The following is a 22343-nucleotide window of genomic DNA, read 5'->3' as shown; positions in this document are numbered from 1 at the left end:
GGATCAAAGCAAATCCTGTGACTTCCACGGGACAAAAGGTCATAGTACGGAGGAGTGTACATCCTTGAAGGATATTGTTGAAACATTCGTCAAGGATGGAAGACTTACACACCTTGTGGCATCAATCAAGAAAGGAGGAAGGAATGATAACCGGTACAGAGGCAACGGACGAAAGCCCGTTGACATCAGCATCAACATGGTTCATGGCAACATCAGAGGAAGAAAAAGACGAGCGACAGAACCATGCGCGTGGAAGGAAGCTGAGGTGCGCTTCCCGCGAGTGCCAGGAGTACCCAGCAAAGAAGGCCCTATCGTCATCAAAAGCCAGCTGGGGCACTACATTACTTCTCGCACTCTTGCTGACAACGGCGCCTCGTCAACGGTGATGTACAGGCAGTTCTTCGACAAGCTAGATGACGAAGACAAGGAACGCCTGGAAACGGTCTACGCCTCGATGGAAGGGTTCGACGGCAGCAAAAACACCCCCCTGGGTATCCTATCTTTCCCCGTCACTCTTACGGACGGGAATCACTCACGCACAGAAGATGTGGATTTTGTCGTGATGAGGAAGCCACACCACACATACGACATTCTCTTCGGAAGAGACGGGATGGCAAGATTCAACGCCGTGGTATCTTCAGTCCACGGCATGATGGGATGGCCAACAGCTGAGGGTGTAGCGATGATCACCGGGATTCCCCAGGTATGCATCGCATCTGTCTCATCTAAACCCAAACCAAAGATGGCTAAACCAACTATCACCGAACCGGAAAGATGGGCCTTCAATGGCAAATACCCTGACCAGGCCGTTACCATTGGCCCAACAGTTGTTGATCCCACACGCACCTTACTCAAACGCTTACTACAGAAAAACGCTGACATCTTCGCGTGGACACCAGCTGACATGACTGGTGTACCCCGAAGTAAAGCAGAGCATAAGCTCAAGTGCGATCCGGCTGTTACGCCAGTCGTACAAAAGCGCAGAGTAATGGGGCCAGAACAAACTAACGCGTGTAGAACCCAAGTCAAGGAACTCCTTGACGCAGGCATCGTACGCGTTAGCAGATATCAAACATGGGTTGCAAATCCCGTTATGGTACCGAAGAATAACAAACAATGGCGCATGTGCATAGATTTCAAGGACTTAAACAAAGCATGGCCCAAAGATTGTTATCCGTTACCCGAAATTGATCTTAAGGTGGATTCGTTAGCACCATTTCGCCTTAAATGCTTCCTGGATGCGTATAAGGGGTACCATCAAATCCACATGGCCGTTGATGATCAGGACAAAACCGCTTTTCGGACGCCCGATGGCACATTTTGTTACCAAATGATGCCATTTGGACTTAAGAATGCCGGGTCCACATACCAACGCCTGATGGACAACCAGTTTCATGCCCAAATTGGGAGGAACTTGGAAGTCTACATGGATGACTTGGTCATCAAAAGCCCTGACGCAGAAGCGATGTTGAAAGACATCGAAGAAACTTTCAACACGCTCAGGAAGATAAACATGAAGCTCAACCCGAGCAAGTGTGCCTTTGGAATGGAAGAAGGGAAGTTCTTGGGGGTCATCGTCACTAAAGATGGCTTCAGAGCGAACCCTGAAAAGGTCGAAGCCATTATCAAAATGGAATCACCTACTACCATCAAACAGGCTCAGACACTGAATGGACGACTAGTCGCAATTAATCGCTTTTTGGCAAACCACGCGGATAAGTCGTTTCCTTTCGTGTCAACGTTGAGAAACTGTTTAAAGAAAACGCACTTCCGCTGGACACCAGAAGCGGAAGCAGCTTTTCAGGAGATTCGGTCACGCTTGATCGAACTCCCAACGCTCACAGCACCAAAAGCGGGGGAGGAGTTAATCCTATACCTTTCCGCAACAGATAGAGCAACCGGGGCGGTCCTGCTAGTTGAACGGAAAAGCATCCAGATGCCAATCTATTATGTCAGCCGTATCCTAACAGACGTAGAAACCCGGTACTCTACCCTCGAAAAATTAGTCTTAGCACTTATACACGCTTCACGCAGGTTAAGACGATATTTCCAGGGTCACCCAATCACCATTCTCTCCAACTTGAAACTTGCAAACGTTCTACGCAAACCCGAGTTATCGGGACGCCTAGCCAAATGGGCAATTGAGTTGGGGGAATACGCGATTAAGTATAAGCCAAGACCAGCCATAAAGGGCCAGGTTTTGGCCGACTTTATTGCGGAAGTGCCTGCATCGCGGGAAAAAGAGTGCCAGGAAGAGGCTCAACCCTCTCCAGCACAGGACATCAATGATGTCTGGCGACTCTACACTGATGGAGCAGCCAGTAACGAGGGTTCAGGCGCAGGGCTGAAACTAACCAACCCAGCAGGCCAAGAATACACTTACGCTATTCGACTGGATTTTCCAAGTACGAATAACGAAGCCGAATATGAAGCATTCTTGGCCGGGCTGAGAATTGCGCGTAAGATGGGAGTGAAACACTTGGAAGCCCACGTGGATTCCATGTTAGTAGCCAACCAAATCAACGGGACGTACACGGCCGTGAACGACACAATGGCCCTGTACCTCGCACAAGCAAAAACCCTTATGCGCGATTTTAACGATTGCAAAGTCATACACGTCAAGCGTAGTGAAAACAAATCTGCGGATGCGTTAAGCAAGCTTGCATCATTAGCCTTCACCCACTTGGGAAAGGACATCCGCATTGAACTCCTCGAGGCACCTTCAGTCCCGCACAAGGAAATTTGTGTCATCCAAACCGGCACAGAAACGTGGATGACACCAATAATAAATTACCTTGCGGCAGGTACACTACCAGAGTCAAAAACACAGGCAAGAAAACTACGCTGTAAAGCACTGAATTATCAACTCATCGATGACATCCTTTACAGACGTAACTTTCTTGGCCCACTCTTAAGATGTGTGGACAACCAAGATGCTGACTACCTCCTAAGGGAAGTACACGAAGGCATCTGTGGAGTACACGCAGGTCCACGCGCTGTTGTAGCTAAGCTAAACAACGCGGGATACTTCTGGCCGGGGATGCATACGGATGCGCTGGCATACATCAGAAAGTGCAGGTCTTGTCAGCTCTACGCACCCAACACGCATCGCCCGAAGAATGAACTTGTTCCAGTCACCTCTTCATGGCCATTTCAGAAGTGGGCCATCGATGTGACAGGCCCATTTCCTACAGCAGCAGGAAATGTTCAGTTCCTAGTGGTAGCCATCGACTACTTCACCAAGTGGATAGAAGCAAAACCCTTAGCCCAAACAACCGCGAAACATATCAAAAAATTTATTTGGGAGTTTATTATTTGTCGTTTTGGACTTCCACAGAATTTGGTGAGCGATAACGGCACCAACTTTGCTGACAAGAAGCTACAAAAGTGGCTGGAAGAACTTCAAATCACCCACACTTTTACCTCAGTGGCGCACCCGCAGGGTAATGGTGAGGTAGAAAGAGCAAATAAGAGCATCGTCGAAGGCATAAAGAAAAGACTCTTGGAACACAGATCCGGCTGGGTGGACGAGCTTCCGCACGTCCTTTGGGCAAACAGAACGCTGAAAAAGGCCAGTACGGGAGAAACCCCGTTTAGTCTCACTTATGGCACTGAAGCCATGGTCCCGGTCGAAATTGGTTTACCCTCACCAAGGGTCTTGATTCAGCCAGAAGACAATGATGCGGAAAGACGGTTAGACCTTATGCTAACCGAGGAACGCAGAGACTTAGCCGCAGTGCGTGAAGAGAACTACAAGCGACAAATGCAAAAGTACTACAACACGCGGGTAAAGATCTGCAACTTCAATGTAGGAGACTACATACTGCGTAACAACGAGGCTTCGAACCAACAACGCCCAGGAAAACAGGCCCCGGTCTGGGAAGGGCCATACATTATCAAAGAAGTTCTGGGAAAGGGCGCATACCGGCTCGAAAGGCTCGATGGCACTCCCATCCCAAGAACATGGAATGGAGCTCAATTACGCAAATGTTATATGTAGATCAATTCCAAACTTGTAAAGAAAAGGCCTAGAGCCACTTCTAATGGAAATGATTCTCCTTTCACAATGTGTTGATAGCCTTACCTTTATACTTATGAACTTCCCACACTGATGTGCCGGTATTCAACGCATAAATATGGGAAGAAGTAAGTCGTTACGTGTGGAAGGCGGCAAAACCCGCATAAACACAAAACGGTAAAAATTTCAAAAGGAAAACCTTCACGCAGGTCAGTCATAGGTAAACTTTGGTCATCCCACTAAATGAAAGTGCCGGTCCTAACCGCACAAATCATGATAGAGGAAACTGAACTAACCTATTGACAACCGCGCGTCGAACGGTTAACTTATTCAAAATGCTTAGAAAATTTCTAACAGAAGAATGAGGAAAACCTCCACGCAGGTCAGATGTAGGCAAAGTTTAGCCATCCTACTAAGTGCAAGTGACGGTCTTACCCGCACAATCACGAATGAGGAAGCAAAACTTCAACCGATTATCTACCACGTTCAAAGGTTAACTTATTCTAAACACTTAGAAAATTTCAAAGGAAAAGATGAGGAAAACTTCCACGCAGGTCAGATATAAGTAAAGTTAAGCCATCCTAAGTGTAAGTGACGGTCATACCCGCACAATCATGAAAGAGGAAGCATAAACTTATAATCTGCCACGTTAAAAAGTTAACTTATCTAAGTACTAAAGAAATTGCTGAGTTAAATTAAAACATGCGTAAAATAAACAAGGCAAGGAATTAGCACATAATCTTTATTCCATCAAAATTCAAATATTACAAAGATTGCTGGGTGCATACCCGCATACAAAAGAAGCTATACAAAAATAAAAATCTACTCTAATGGTGGAAAGGGATCTTCAGGATCAAGCTTCAGGACCACTTCCACTTGGACCCGCACCATCAGTAGAGCGTGGCGGTTCAAGGAAAGCTTTAAGGATAGCTAGCCCATCATCAGCAGCAGCAACTTCGTTCACCTTCTCCACCACCGGATGCGGGAAGGCGGCATACTGGTTCACTGCTTGGTCATAAACAGCTTCAGTATCCACATCATACAAAGGGAAGTTGGAAGGCGGGATGCCTTTCTCAACGAACCCTAGACCAAGCAGGAAGCCGGCCTTTTCCCCATCCTCATGAGAAGCGTTGAGGGCTGCGCTCATGGCATCGTCGTATGATGTGTCCGTGAAGACTCGATGCACAACCTACAAGAAAAAATACAAGTGTCAAAACCTTTTCTATGTGCAAAGAAAAGTGTAAAGATATGAAATTACGCATACCTGAGACAACGCTTCTCGAAGAAGCCATTCCTTGGTAACCAGAGCTTCCTGGAGGGCAGCTTGAGCTTGGTTACGGGCGCGTTCGGCTTCACTTTTGTTGAGGTTGGCAAGCAACACTTCTTTAGCCGCAGCCTCTTCAACGCCCTTTAGCTTCCGCTCAGTGTGGTCAAGCACCCCCCTCTGGTCCAAGATCTCTTGGAGCTTCTTGGCGTCTTCCATCGCTAAGGCATCATGAGCCTGTTGGAGCGCCTCCAGTTTGGCTTTAAGTTCCTCATTCTAGAGGCGTAGAGGCTCAGCAACAGCTTCAGCCTTGGTGGCCCTTTCAGTTGCGTTCCGAGCAGTTTCCTTAGCCAGCCGAAGCTGTTCGTTAACAGCTTGGGCAGCCTTGGAACGGGCCTCGAGACGGGCCTGAACTTCAACTTCAAGGGCCTTGAAGGCCTTCTCCTTCTCCGCAGCAACGGCGGAGAGCCTCCTATTCTCCTCCCGGACAGCCCGCGCCTGAGCTACTTCTTGGATACGAGCTGCTTTCAACTTGTCGTTTTCACGACAAAGCAGCTCGACGCGCGGCTGCATCCGGGCCAGGAGAACCCGAAGCTCATTGGTTAGCCTACCCTCCTGGTAGCTAGCCATGGCTTCCCCCAACGCACCACTGGGAGCTACGTGACGAGCCCACTCCACGCACTCCACAGGCGTGCGAAGGGTTGTTCCTCGGCGGATGTTCCATCGTGGAACATACACTTCATTGGAATCCGACACTGCAAAAAACAAAAAGCAGTTAGGAAAAGATGATATAAAAAAAAAGGCCAAAAGAACCCTACGCACCTGTAGGGTTGACAACAGGCCGATAGCCGCCAAACCCATCACCTGAACCCAAGGGAAATCCGTCCAAAAGGTCAGGCAGATGGGAAGGAGGCAGAGGTTGGCGAGAAGCCCCAAGCATACCTGAAGGATCGGCCGTCGTTGCCGATGACGGAGGAGGCATGGTGAAGGCCGCCGCGGTAGTAGAAACCAACGGAGGTGAACTCACAACCGTGGTCGCCGCTGCGGAGGAGTCCGCAGAAACAGTCACCGCCGGCTCAGTGAAAGATTCAGTAAATATGGCACTGACAGCCGGCGGTGATGTCATCACAGTTGGAACAGTTGGCTCAACTGGGTGAGAAACTGAACCAACTGAAGCAGGCGCAGCCGCCTGGGTCATCGCCTCAGGTAGGCTGACCAAGCCTACCGTCATGGGTCCGGAGGTGCTCCTCCCCGCTCCACCCTGGAATGCGGTAGCATCCACGCCTGCACAAAGAAGATAAGTATTAATGATGGAAAGCTATGAAGTTAAAGATAAAGGAAGTTTGTACTTACGGGTTTTCTTGAGCCTAAAAGTGCGAACAGGCGGGGACGAACCCGATGGAGCCGGCCTCTTTACGCCGCTCACCGTCGTCATCCTGGGCTCTCCGGAGGTGACAGTCGGCGCAGCCTCCGGAGCAGTGGTCTTATCACCACCAGGGTTCCCCGCCACCTCCTCGCTCTCGGTCTCTGAATCAGACCGAGGCACCGGATCGGCAGTGGAGGCCACCTTCGCCTTCCCCTTCCCGCCGGCAGCCTTCTTTTTCCGCACCAACGGAGGACCATCTGCGGATTCCTCACCAGAACACAAGATTAGAGGAATTCCAGCAGAGGTTTCAGCATTGAGGGGTCGAGGGTTTAATAACTCCTTACCTGGCCGCCTGGCGCTCAGGATCTCGTGGCCTGGCGGGTAGACCTCCACGAACCGATCCGCCGTCTGTTCAAGGATGGGCAACTCGTTCTCATCTAGAGCACGAGTACCCATCCGAGCGGGACTATCAGCCTCCCGCGGATGCAGGAGCGACTGCAAGTCGTTCCCCTCTGAAATAAAACAAACAAACAGTTAGAAGACAAACCTATATAAACAAAGAAGAAAGAGCATACCGTAAGGAATAGAGTTCAAACCGTATTCGAGGACGATGGGAACCTGTGACGCCTCCTTCCACACCCGGCTCATCCCAAGCATCACCATCCCAGACTCCGCAAAGCGGTACACCGGAGTCTGGACCCGGGAGATCTTGGCGAACCACTCCGCCTCCTGGTAGTTGAGGGCGTGAAGGGCGGGGAGTGCTCTCCCATTCTTAAAGGTCATCGCAAGGGGGATGACGCGAGCGGAGATATAAAAAAACTCAACGCTTCCACGACCGAAGACTGCGCTCGGTAGCGCAGATCTTCAACCCCTTGATCCGATTGACCAAGGTGTACCACCCCTGGATGCACCTCCAAGAATAGAAGGTCATCAACCTGTCAGCATGGGGCTTCATGCCCAGAATGAGGCACACCCACTCAAAGTGGCGGATCTTGGCGATCGCCATCGGGTGTACCTCCGTCAGATGCACGCCGTGCCTCTCCAAGACACGGTATACAAACTTCGTCAGAAGGAACCTGAGATTCCCATAAACGAAGAATGCAGCGTACACCCCTATCTTGCCCTGGGGGGCATCGTACACCGTCTGGTGTGGCTCCGGAAACTCAGGCTCTAACGACTCGAGCATGAACTTCCGGACGACGTACCGATACAGGTCGGCCGGAAGAGCACACTGGCACTCGCCAGCTGTACTCTTATCGTCCTTATCAGAAGTGGACGAAGGATTCTCGACGAACACGTCAGACTCCTCGGCAAAAGAAGACATGTTTGGATGTACAGAAAAACGATTTCAGAAGAATGCTCGACGGAATAGTGAGTATTCGCCGGAAATCGTTTAGAAAATGAAGAGAAGTGAAAGTGTGGATTGCAAAGGACCCTCTCCCCCTTTATATACTCATCACAATTAATGCGATGAATTTAATGCGGAAGAGAGTGTAAATCGCAGGTGCAATGAAACTATGACACGTGGCAATGAGCAAGCTGGCAACAGCTGTTGAAAGGACGCGTGCCATTAATTTCGCGGCCACGCGCCCGAAAATTCGCGCCCACGCGCCTGAAAAAGCGCCTGGAATGACCATATACTGTCACGTCGCCATAACTTCCTGCACGTCCTGACACTGTCAGAAGAAACCGTCGGACGACGTTTCAATAGTTTGGACTGTTCTTATCCTTTCACCAACTCTTCGAATTTCAAAATTTCAAAAAGATTCAAAAGTAAGCGGGAAAATACCCCTTACATTGGCAACCAACTATAAGACAGGTGCGAGTATAGTGTTAAGGCAAAACCCTTCACATACTTAGCACCCGCAGGGAATTGACGCCAAGAATATCTTGGAAGTAAAGTAACCGTAAGACGAGTGCGGGTACAGTGTCAAGGCAAAACCCTTCACATACTTAGCGCTCCGCAGGGAATTCAAACCAAGAAGGATCTTCTGGGCCATGATTGCGGAAACGGGAATAACATCCCCGCATAGCGGGAACGTCGAGAACTATATTGTTTGAAACTCCAAGATGGAATTGGTGGTTTTAACATAATTGATCACTATGTTCAAAACTACCAAAACCTCATGGAGAATCCACACAAGTGGGACTCAACGCTCCTGACTTGCGAGGAGGTTACAGACCTACCCGCTTCATACACAAAGATCAAGCAGAAAAGTCGGGAATTTCTGCGTGACATTAGGAAAACCGCGGGAAGAATCCCCACGGAAAACCTTAAAACTAAAAACCCTTTTCAAAACCCCAGCAGAGCCCAGTTGGACCCGCAAGACTCACCTTGAAGAGGGACGTCTGCGCAAGGACCAACTGCTTCCGCAGGACCCACCATGCTCAGAGAAGACCTTACGCGCAGTACGCCAGCTGTTCTCACGGGGAAAGCCTCCCAATGGTGAAGTACCCTGCTTGTTCCCGCAGCTGCGGATACAAGCCATCAGGGAAGGCTACCCGCACTGATAGCAAGGCTACACGCACAAGGCACTAACTCGATACTTCAGTAATGTCATCTGAAGGAATGAGCAAGGCGGGAATACTCCCGCCCAAATGAGCCAGTCCGTATGCTTCTGGAAGATCTTTTGTACTATACCTGCCAAGGTATGGGCAGAATAGAAGATCTGACCAAAACAGCCCATGAACCAATCACAGGGTGACAGCTCACCGACAACAGTACGAGGAGGAGCACCCTCTAGTACTGTTTGTCACTATTAGCCGCTGCCTACTCACCAACCCTCACTGTGGGACGTGCGTAGCCTACAGTTGGTGGAACAGTGCATAGCCGGCAGTAAAGGAACAGTATACAGCCGGCCTTATCACTATCGGCCGCAGCCTATCCACCAACCAGCATGGCTTGTGCGTAGCCCACTGTTGGTAGAACAGGGATACTATTCAGCCGGCTGTACCTTCTTGGAAACCTACCTTCGGCTATAAATACTCCAACACCTTGGAATGGTAAGGACATCATCTGATATCTCATTATCTTATCTTCTCTAGCAATATCTTAATATATACTTATATTCAGAGCAATCTAGTCTGATTCTCACGCCGGAGGGTGGTCACAAGGAGGAACCCCCCCTTCTCAGTGACGAGCTTACGGTGTCTGTTTTGCAGGTCACCTGAAGAACAACTTTCTTTGCTGGACCTCATCCTTGTGGGAAACATCTATTTAACCCCCAGATTATCCGTAATCTGCCCGGGGTCACCTAGTGTTTCTTCAAAAAGATAAGACCATCAATAAGCAATTCATTAGTTAAAACCGACAACAACCAAAAGATAATTGTTAAGAACCAAAGATAAATAAACACCAATACACCCATATATATTCGAGGGCTTATGTATTAGGAAAACTCTAGTATGTTTGATTTTAAAAAGGTGGTTTTAAATATTTAAATAAAAAGTAATAAAAAGGATCACAGGATAGATGTTTAATTAATTTTCACCTTTATTTGAGTGAGTTGGTATCACATCCTCTTATTATTATTATTCTTAACCAAAGCAAGAAAAGGTGAAGTTCAAAAAAGAACCTGAGAATCTGTCCACAAGAAAGCAAATAAAAGCAAGATTTGAAAAATAATGAAAAAAAGACAAATGTGAATGAATATTACACACAAACTCATCAAATCACAAAAGGTGACTTGCACTTGCAAGTGGTGGGTAGCCTTACATACAAACATCTCAACACTCATTCAAATGCTACCATTTTCACACAAATCACACCTCTTTTGTACCTGATCATCTCAACCTTCATGGGTTTTGTTCTTCATATAATATTAATATTACTTGCCTGCGGAATCCCACCTCTACTGTCTCAAGTTTCAGGTATGCTAAAATCTTGATTTTTACACCAAATTTCAAGATTCTTTAGTTATTGTTGTTTTTTATAAAGTTTGTAACATGGGTTTCAACCAAAGTTTAAAAAGATTAGATTTTTGATCATATAAGATGAAAAAAATGCAGAATTTGTAAGTCTTGATTGTGGAGGAACTAGTAATCATAGTGATCTCAAAACCGGGTTACCATGGGTTTCGGATACCGGGTTAATCAAACATGGGTCATCAGTGGAGATTGAGAACCCGGATGCCAACTCAATTCAGTATCAAAGGCGTAGAGATTTCCCTATAGACAATAAGAAGTATTGTTACACTTTGAACACAACCGAAAGACGCAGATATTTAATCCGGACGACATTTTTGTATGGTAGTTCTCAAAGCGAAAACACATATCCAAAATTTCAGCTTTATTTGGATGCAACTAAATGGGCTACTGTTAGTGTGTTGGATGCATCAACTGTTTACATTAAGGAGATGATTATTAGAGCGCCTTCGAGCTCCATTGATGTGTGTTTGTGTTGTGCTACGACGGGTGCTCCGTTTTTGTCAACACTCGAGCTCAGACCGTTGAATCTTTCTATGTATGCGACTGATTTTGAGGATAATTTTTACTTAAAGGTGGCTGCTAGGGTCAATTTTGGTGCTTCAAGCACGGAAGCCGTAAGGTATGCTCCACACCGATCTTTGTTTTGAACCCGACCCGTTTGGAGTCGACAAGAAATGGGCCAAATAGTTCGGATTGATCAAACTGGTTGAAACTTGAAAGCTGCTGAAAGAGCATTTTTTATGCATAAAATCTTTTAAAAATATATTATTGTTAAAATATTATAAGTTTTGGAAGAAGCCAAATGGGTTGAAAATTGCTAAAAATGTAATTTTAATGAATATAACCATTTTATCCAAAAATATTGTTGATGAAATACATAATTTTGTAACTATATTTGAAACATTTTTATTAATATATAAATTTAAACAAAACTAGACAAAAAGTGTTTCGAGTTGAGCGGATCCATCCCATTTTGGCACCTTTATATCAGACAATGAACATATCATAAACATATGAAGGGATGATGCTAGTTTCCAAAAGAATAATTGTTTTGTAGATATTGAATGAGTTTATAATTTTATTACTAGGTACCCAGATGACCCATATGACCGGATATGGGATTCGGATCTTGCAAAAAGACAAAACTTTCTTGTGGGAGTAGCACCGGGTACAGTGAGAATCAATACAACAAAAGAAATAAACACGAATACAAGAGAATATCCACCTATGAAAGTCATGCAAACCGCAGTTGTAGGCACTCAAGGGATTCTAAGTTACAGATTAAATTTAGAAGATTTCCCTGCAAACGCTCGAGCCTATGCATATTTTGCAGAAATTCAAGATTTACCAGAAAACGAGAGTCGGAAATTCACAATGCAGGATCCTTATATACCTGATTATAGTAATGCTGTGGTGAATATAGAAGAAAATGCAAATGGAAGCTACACTTTGTATGAACCTAGTTATATGAATGTTACATTGTCGTTTGTTTTTTCATTTTCTTTCAAAAAGACACCGGATTCTACACAAGGACCGCTTCTGAATGCAGTTGAAATCAGTAAATATGTACTGATATCATCAAAAACCGAGAGAAAAGACGGTAAAACAAGTTTTTTAATTGTATGTGAAACTAATGAGGCATTGCATACAAGCTAATTATTGTTATTATTTATTATTGAAGTGAATGCCCTTCAAACATTTCGGTCAATGTTTGACATTGAAGATTTGATTGAAGATGGAGATCCGTGTGTCCCGGTTCAGTGGGAATGGGTGACCTGTAGCTCAAGTAATCCTCCAAGAATCACCAAACTGTGAGTTCATATATCACTGTGTTTATTTCAATATCTGTCAGATTATAGATATATACTAATATGATTAAACAGCACATTGTCAGGTTTGAATTTGGAAGGTGAAATTCCATCAGGGATAAAAGACTTGGAAGAGTTGACTGAGTTGTAAGTGTCAATGAACTAGAAATGACTCGAGTCTTTTTACCGTTTTAGCCCTGAACTAGTGGTGTTTTGTTTTTTGTTTTTTATAAGGTGGTTAAATGGGAACGCTCTAAACGGGTCGATCCCTGATATGAGTAACCTTGATAAATTGACAATTATGTAAGTTGTGTCATTTGACTTCTATTCACATTCTATAACATATAATAGTATTTGTTGACTACATGTATTGTTGGTCAAATTGCAGACATCTAGAGGACAATAAGTTGACTGGTCCGTTATCGCCTTACTTTGGTAGTTTGCCAAACTTAAAAGAACTGTATGTGGTGATTTTTGCAAAACTTAAATTTTAATATCTTTATCAAAGTTTAAAACTATTTAATTATGTGGTCAATTTAACCAATCTTCATGCAGATATATACAGAACAACTCTCTGACTGGGGATATACCACCAGAACTATTAACCAGAAAGATAATTTTTGAGTAAGTATGCTTCTTTCTATTTTTTTTTTTCCGATGAACAATTTTTCATTTCAAATAAAAGGATTCAATTACAATAAAGAGGCAGGTAAGCGGGCAACAAGTTGCGCCGCCACCCCCTTTTAGAGTGAAATATTCAAACGGGTCGAAACGGGCCAACCCGAAACATTTCTTCTGCCCAATTCGCATTATACACTTTGGACCACTTTGAGCCCATTTGGCCCATTTCCTTTTTAACTAACTTCTTTGTTTATCCATTTTAACTCCCATGAGGTTTATTATTGCAGCTATGAAGGTAATCATGGTCTACACAAACATGGGAAGAAAAAGTCACATTATAAGTTGATACTCGGGATTTCGATTGGAGTACTTGCACTTCTGTTTATTTTATTTTTAGGAAGCTTGTTAGTACTGCGTTATTTTAGAAAAAAAGTACCGACTCAAAGAAGTGATGATAAAGGTAAGTAATCTTACAACTTACAAGTTACAAACCTTCCATATTTCTATTACTTCTGTTTCTAGTCCGGTTTATCTAATGTGGCATAATGGGAAATTGATCATTACTTCAGGGGTGATATCGTCACGCAAGAGTATTATAGGATCAACCGCATACTCAGTGGCGCGTGGAAGTTTAATGGATGAAGGTGTATCATATTACTTTTCGCTTGCTGAGATAGAAGAAGCTACTAGTGGTTTCTCAAAAAAAATCGGTAAAGGAAGTTTTGGGCCTGTGTATTATGGCAAAATGAAAGATGGAAAGGAGGTGGCGGTTAAGATGATGGCTGACTCATCAAGCCATGGGACCCACCAGTTTGTTACTGAGGTTGCTCTGTTGTCAAGGATTCATCATAGAAATTTAGTACCATTAATAGGATACTGCGAAGAGGAGCATCATCACATGCTGGTTTATGAGTACATGCACAATGGAACATTACGCGATCATGTACTCGGTATGTTGTTAAATGTTAACCACTTAAATGAATAGATGTGTCAATTTTCTTGAATGTGTGGAGAAGTTAACACGAGTCATGCAAACAGATAAAGTCAACAAGAAGCACTTGGACTGGAGAGCTCGTCTCCGAATCGCAGAAGATTCAGCTAAAGGTCAACTTAAATTTATTTTGTTTTCTAATATGTTTACATATTTTCCAAGTAAAATGTGACATAAAGTTTAACATGTATAGGTCTTGAATATTTGCACACCGGTTGTAACCCAAGTATTATTCACCGCGACATAAAAACTAGCAATATACTTTTGGACATTAATATGCGAGCCAAGGTGTCGGATTTTGGGCTTTCTAGGCAAACTGAAGAAGACTTGACACATATATCAAGTGTAGCACGAGGAACCGTAGGCTACCTTGACCCTGAGTAAGTTATCTTTAACCGAGTTTAACTTATACTTGCTAATAATCTTACTTAACTAACCCGAGTTTGCTTAACCAGGTACTATGCTAACCAACAGCTGACTGAGAAAAGTGACGTCTATAGTTTTGGAGTCGTTCTGTTAGAACTTATCTCGGGTAGAAAGCCTGTATCTCCAGAAGAATATGGGGCGGATTGGAGCATTGTTCACTGGGTGAGTTGGAACTGGAATTTGAACTAGAATTAATATTTAGATAAAAGTGTTGAATATCGAATCATTATTATTATTATTTTGTAGGCGCGGTCTATGATTAGAAAAGGAGATGTTGTGAGCATCATAGATCCGAGAATAGCAAACGATGTGAAGATCGAGTCGGTATGGAGGATTGCGGAAGTGGCAATCCAATGTGTGGAGCAGCATGGTTCTTCAAGGCCAAAAATGCAAGAAATAATATTGGCAATACAAGATGCAATAAAGATTGAAAAAGGGAATGATGGAAAGATAACTTCGGAGAGTTCGAGAGCACAATCTTCAAGGAAAACATTATTAACTACCTTTTTAGATATTGAGAGCCCAGACCTTTCTAATGAGTGCTTATTCCCATCTGCTAGATAATAGTTGGTGTGTTAGTGTTACTATACTCATCTGATTATAACTCTGATACATAGACTGATCGTGATCGCGCCTGTTTTTTTTTCCTGGAAAAATGAATGAATTATATAAATATATCAAGGCCTTAGAAACCATGATGGTTCATCACACTTTAGCACATACATTATTATTGTTGTTCCAACTTGTATAAGTATTTTAGATGTTAATGAGAGCAAAACTTTCATGATTATAACTGTAACGCGAAAATGAAAGTGAAAAGAGAACTGTTTTAATGTAAACTGTCTAAATCATGTATCGGCTACTAATAAACAAATTGTAGCCAATAGTTCTGTTGGCACAATGATTAGCTGCAATATATTGACAAAATAAACAAAGGCGTAAGATATTCAGACACCATGACATTATGTGTGGCATCTTTGTGACTCATATAGTCCGCATAGGCCCTGACAAACACCACCAGGGGGATGGTGTCTGAATATAACATCCCAGAAACAAATTGTAGTTAACACTCTATGATTATTGTTTTACATATCTACTTAGTCATTATCAATGTAATCAAATGCCAAACTCTACATATTAATTCAACATCAACAGTTTATTAGAGATATATGTGTGTGAAGTTGGGAGTATAGGAAGTGAGAGGCAATGGAGTTAATTATTATTGTGTTTTAAGATTGTGCTGTGGTGTTATCCGATATGACTATGAGCCACTTGCTTGGTTGTTTTAGTACCTCTCTTATTACTAAGTATATATGTTGAAGCAAACCTACACATGCTGCCTCATGCATGTTTTTGTTCTAGAGGTGTTTCAACTTTCACATTGTTGATTTTGTTTTTACATGATAAATAATAGACAATCTTTAAGGCATTAAAGCAATTATTAAAGTATTGTAATTATTAAAAACATATTGTTGAAAATAACATGTTTTTGTCTTTATCAATTTTATATCAAAATGAGTTGGTTAGTTGTCTAATGTTTTCTATGTATATGTTTTGGGCTGGATAGTAGAGCGTGGTTTGATGTTGAACTTTAGATTTAGGCTTGCTCAAGACTTGGATTATATGTTGCATTTTGGACTCGGCTGATTGTAGGGTTGTCCAAACCACTCGTCTGGAGATTATTCGGAAAATGCTCGTTCGTTTTTTCGCTTGATTGTAAACGAGCCGCTCCGCTCGGTTTGTTTGGTTTGGTTTGTAAACTAGCCAAGCAACGAGCAAAGGTCTACTCTGTTCGATTCGACTCGAATATTTTTAATTTATTTTCTATATAATTATATATGAACCAATATATAAATATATAGAAAACACACATAAATATGAGTATAAAATTCTTTAAATCTTTAAGCGTTTCCAATTCTGTTAATTTTATAGTTTTATTTGTCCACTTCAAGTTTTTAGAATACCAGAAGTTTGTTTACATGTTTATTATATCTCATTTCAAAATTATTTCTCATAAAAAATTACAACTTATTACACGTTTGTCTAAAAACTACTAATTTTTTTACAAAACATATTATTTACAACCTTCAAACTTGTTTCTTATTGAAAATTTTAAAGTGAAAAAGAAATAACTAATGCTTGAAAATCGCTCTACGTCCGATTGAAAAATGCTCAATTCAATTTATGAATCATGTTCTCAAGGCTATCTAGTGTCTTATTATAATATTTCTATCTATTCCACTCGATCTTAATCGCTTGATTTCTAACGTCTTGCTAATCTTGATGAAAATATGTATGCAACAGATTATTTCTTTCTTAGATGTTCATCGTTATGATATATGTTAGTGCTTAGATCTTTGAGACAGTTTTTGTTGATTATTTTATATCTTTACATTTATAAAATTTGGTTTCATTCAGATTTCTTCTTGATTCATAATATACTTGGGTTTATGTGGTTAGATGATAGTTTTAGACATAAATATAGTTTTTTTGTTTTGCCTTATAGTCATGGAAACCCGCCAAACACCCTTTTGATAAGGTAAATAAAAAATTTATGTCAGGCTAAGGTTACAAAGAACATCGAGTATAACATATATTGAAATATTATATAGGTGAAATATGTAGAAGTGAGCTTAGATGACAAAGAATAGTGAATTTGGATTCCTTTTATTTTTTTTATAACGGCTCCTAAACTACACCTATTAAAATCACTTGATTCCCTATTGTGAAATCAAACCTTCACCCCAAAGACTATGTGCAGTGGAGAAACGATGGGACGACATCACCCTTTAATCTGATGAAGATCATTACATAGGCGCGTTAAAGAGAGGCGCCAAATGTTAATTCACCAAAGCTTTACAAGAAGATTGTGATGTCAAAAGGAAGGTTTGGGGTTGGGGTGTCAACGAGCCGAGCTTAATCGAGATTAAGCCTAAAAATAAGCTCGTTTAATACACGAGCCCGCATCCGAGTTTCATTTATCGAGTTCGAGCCGGCCCGTGAGCCTAAACAAGCATGTCATTTATATAATATAATTTTTAATGTATATATTCAATAATTATAGTTAATATATATAATATTATGAAAAATAACTAAAAACAAATAAATAAAATATTTATTTTATACATAAATTTATTATTGAAAAAAAAGTATATAAAACTAATTATTAAAATTAATTAATAAATAGTAAACAGCCGAGCACGAGCTTGAAAATATACTCACTAGTTGAGCTCAATCTTTGAAAATAGAGCTCGAAACGATCCGAGTTTGAGCTCGAGCTCCGTGTAAGTTAAACGAGCCGAGCTCGAGCCTAGCGGCTCGTTTGCACCCCTATTTATGGGCAACTGAAAACCAACCAGTCGCCCATCTTATTTTAGTTTTTTCTTTTTAATTAAAGCATTGAATTTAGACAAATGGGTATAGTAGTACCTTTGTGAAATGATGGTTAAATTAAAGCATATCGCTTACATGACAGTGACGTAAAATATATACAACTCATGGCCTATAAATAGAGGGGCATACTATACTACCCGTCAGGATCCTTCTTTTGTTGTATAAGAGCATTCACATCCATTTCTCCGTTCTATATCAAAAATTACACTAAGGGGGTGTTTGGTAGAGAGAAAAGAGGGTGGAGAATTGGATTTCCATTGTTTGGGAGAATTAGGTAGAGAATTGGGGGGAGAATTGGATTTCTCTGGGAATTGGGTGTAGGCAAAAAATTGAGAAATCCAATTCTCTCCATTTTGAAGAGAAATGGAATTCTCTGTGAGCCACCATCGCTTCTCTGCTCTACTCATCTGTCTTCTCGGTGTAGGCAAAAAGTGTGTATGGTATTATTTCCATTGCTCCGACCCGGCGATGATGTCCGGCACGGCGGAACCCTACTCCGTCGCGTTGCAACTAGCAACTCCGGCGATGATGTAGGCAAAAACATCCGTTCGTGTCCTACTCCGACTGGCGGAACCCTACTCCGTCGCGTCCTACTCCGACCGGCGTCCGTCCGTTCGCAACTAGCAACCCTAAATCGCGGCGGAGTGGTTGGCGGCAGCTGTGGTTTTAGTGGTTGGTGGCCGTGGTGGATTAGAAGAAGATAGAGGAGGAAGAACGGTCGCCGGAGAGAGAGAGGAGAAGGTGGAGTTGGTGGCAGCTGGAAGAGTTAGGTTGAGAGAAGGAGAATGATTTTCACTTCTTTTCTCTATTCTACCAAACAAAGGAAATGATTTTCAATTCTCCACCTATTTCCATTTCTTTCCAATTCCATTTCTCTCCTATTTCCATTTCCATTTCTTTCCAATTCCATTTCTCTCCTATTTCCATTTCCATTTCTTCTCATTTTTTTTCTCTGTACCAAACACCCCCTAAAAGTTACTACATTTTCTCTCTCATTTTCAACTTTTTTTTGAATGACCAATAAACAAAGAATTGCCTATGTACTCCGGACGAGATGACCCAATGGCAAAAGGCCACCCGCCCGAAGACCCACTGGTTGTAAACCCCGGATGCACTCAAGATCGAACCAGATATCAAAAAGATCCTGGTCTTCCTTCATTGAGCTACACATGCCCTCCCCAAAGTGTTGTCTTGGGGGATCAAACATGGGTATCCATTGAAGAATCCATGTTTCCTACAACTACACCACATTGTAAAGGATCTCTCATTTTCTATTAAATAATATTTTTTCATACATTTATCATTACATTTTCTCTTTTCTTCATTCATAACAACTTTCAAAAATATTAAAATTATATGAGATGAAAAATAATTTTTTAAATATACAGAAAAATACTACATTTTCTCTTTTCTCTACTCGTAATACCCTAAACCATTTATAAAAATATTCTTCACAAAATTTGGTGAAGAGAATGTGGAGCTCTTATATGTAATTATTAGCTCATGAAATTAGATGAACTATGTAACTTCTAACAGTTTATACATATATAAAAAAGAAAAGAGGTCAATATAAAAAGAATCTTAATATATATCTTTTAAGCTAAATGCGTATCATCATAAAAAGATGAATAAAATTACTCAATCAAAGTTTTTTATGTATATAAAACCAGATTTTACATATGAAATAAAATTACTTAAGATACTTTTTAAGGAAAAATGAAATACACTGATGTTAAAGTTAATAAATGAGAAGTCCCTTTTTCCAAATATTCCGACACATCCCATGGTGCTCCACTTCCGGGAGTGGGCACTAATCCTTGTAACATGGATGTTCTGTATGTCTCATGGGTAAATAAATGTCTAATTACACTATCAATAAATGAGTTGCACTTAAGTAAGAGGTTTAGTAAAAGGGAGGAGCATGAATTAACCCTTGCATCAATATTTGTTATTTAATATCGACCAAAACCCATGAGTGTTTTTCATGAAAAATTGCGTGGTAGGGTTTTTAGAGAATAATAGAAATGGTTGGTCTAAACTCTAAAGTATGAAAGTATGTAGATGGCATTTATAGATTTTAAACTTTTTAGAATATTTATTAATTTTCAATCTAACCATTATTTAAAAATAAAGTGTTTTCTTTTTTCTTTTTTTTTTTTTTGCATTAAAACCTTGTGACCGTTTCAAAGGAGCCCCACACCACACCGTCCACATATTGTCCGGGTCCCCGCCCGACTTGAAGCCTACAACGGCTTCGTCCATGCCCCTCTCGTCCGCCTCCTTTCACAACCCAAACGACACAAATGGACACAAACGAACGTGTCCGTTGTGCATGGTCTAACAGCCGTACAAGCTTTCATTGGCACTAGTGTTATTATTAAACAAATAAAGTGTGGGTGGTATTGTATATTATTATATATTCGTGCTCCTTTTTTTTGTCTTGTCAACTCCATATTTTAATGAATGCGATTTACTCTTGTGTTTCCCTTTTCACTTGCATACATTGTGGGCAATCTCCCTACTGTATACATATATAAAGTTGTTTCAAATAAAAATTAAAAATTTATTTTTATTCAAAAGAAATCTAAGATATGTGTTACTTTACGAGTGATTTAGTGGAATCATAATTAAATATTGACAAGAAGTTTAAATGAAATCCCAAAAACCCGAAGGCCATAAAATTATTTGTGAATACATGTAACCAAATCAAGTAACACATAAATGAAATATAATTTATTGTTTTTCAATTTTTTATTATCACTTAAACTGACATCAATCAATAGTTACATGTAAATTAATTGACTAAATTTCATATAAATAATTAAAACAAAATATTTATCTATCATGATTCTTATTTTTTGTAATGAATATAAATGCTTGAAATTGTTAATATATATAAATGGTAGACTTTTAGAGGACATAAAGAGGATGATTCTCACCAAAAAGGAATTGGAATATGTTGAAGAAAATTAAAGTTTTACTAAAGAAAAGCCAGGAGTAATTAAAGATGTTTGGCAAGTAATTCGCTTAATAATTCTTGATAAAAATCATAAAATTAGTTTTACACACCATTTGAATAGACAAATATATTTTACACTTTAGTTTGGATATGCACACTTACTTTTAACTAGTGGTCGTTTTTGTTCACTAATTTTTGTTTGTGAGCTATTTTTTAAATTATCAACGACTGAATATAAACATGGTTATTTTCTTAAGAAACAAAGATGAACAAAATATTTGTTCGTTTGGGTGTTTATGTTCATTCAACGTTAAGCGAAAGAGTGAACACAACCAATCTCTTGTTCGTCCAGTACGTTACAAGCCTAATCGTATACTAAAAGCTATAAAAATAAATAGGATTTGAATGTAAACAAATAGGAAGAAATAAAATAATGATGGTCCTTTCATGTCACTTCATAAGTCAAATCAATAACGGACGTACAAGATGCGTGACTTCGATGTTAATTTTTGACTCGCATATATTACTTTTCACACCATTCGATGTGACATGTTATACTTTTAATTATTTTTAAAATATATAATTTTGTGTTTCTATAATAAGTTTTTATTTATAATATTTTGTAGAGCCTTTTTTTCGTTTTTGTTCGTTTACGAGCTTAATTATAACATACATTACAATTAGCAAGTTTCTTATGCATATTGATTTGTACATGATGCATATATATCATGTGATTGTACATGGCTAACTTTTCATTTGGATCAAGCTAGATTTATAAATTAGTGAGGCTAATAATATGGATCAAGAGATTCAAGAATTCGTGAGGCTACAGTAACTAACTTAAACGAGTTGTTTTTCTTAATGTTTAGACGCCTCCGTCACAGCACGAGGATACCAATACTACTTATATACTAAAAGTTACAATTTTTTTTAAAAAAATAAAAAGCTTACAGTTTAAATGAAAATGAGAAGAAAATAAAATAATCATGATCATTTCATGCCACATCATACGTCAAATCAATATGGATACGTCAATAATGAATGTACCGAAACGCGTGACTTTATTGTTAGAATCTTGACTCGCAAAACTTAACATACACCTTTTGATTTGAGGCATTACAAATTAAGATTTAAAAATTTAGAATCATTTTTTATATATAAATTTAGCCTTTTATAACCTTTTATTTTAATTCAGTATTTTCTTATAATCTTTATATCCAACAATACTATAAATTAAAATTCATAAAAACATAAACTAACTAATATTTTAAACATGTTTGCTTTTACACTTTCATGATTTATAGTTCGGTTTTGTAGGGTCTCCAAAACAAATAGTTGAGTGCTTGACCAGTTTATGCTTTTCAAGACACAATTCCACTTGTATATTACCTACATGTGAACACCCAAGCTTCCTTGCAGCTTCTTTGCATAGACTTTGACCCCACACTAACAAACACAAACTTCAACATATATAAGTTACAATAATAATAATAACAACATATAAACCCTAGTGTCACCTTCCACTTATTTCCATCTTTCAACCATGAATCACTATCACATCTTAAACCCA

The 22343-nt window shown here is 40.6% G+C and overlaps 1 protein-coding gene across 1 annotated transcript; it reads left to right on the top strand.

The window, feature by feature from the left end:
• Positions 1-10180: 10180 nt before the first annotated feature.
• LOC143630464 (putative LRR receptor-like serine/threonine-protein kinase At1g67720) lies at positions 10181-15242 on the top strand. Its single transcript, XM_077099468.1, has 14 exons — positions 10181-10518; positions 10657-11194; positions 11664-12175; positions 12257-12386; positions 12459-12530; positions 12618-12686; positions 12772-12843; positions 12939-13007; positions 13292-13464; positions 13574-13954; positions 14043-14108; positions 14189-14375; positions 14451-14583; positions 14668-15242. Exons 1-14 carry the CDS (start codon positions 10446-10448, stop codon positions 14983-14985), a joined length of 2793 nt encoding a protein of 930 aa, XP_076955583.1. The 5' UTR covers positions 10181-10445; the 3' UTR covers positions 14986-15242.
• Positions 15243-22343: the final 7101 nt, after the last annotated feature.

The sequence above is a fragment of the Bidens hawaiensis genome, unplaced genomic scaffold, assembly GCF_021521415.1.
Source record: "Bidens hawaiensis isolate Kalapana, Puna unplaced genomic scaffold, B.hawaiensis_p1.1 tig00005663_1, whole genome shotgun sequence".
Lineage (NCBI taxonomy): Eukaryota > Viridiplantae > Streptophyta > Magnoliopsida > Asterales > Asteraceae > Bidens > Bidens hawaiensis.
This window is presented reverse-complemented; position numbering and strand designations above follow the sequence as displayed.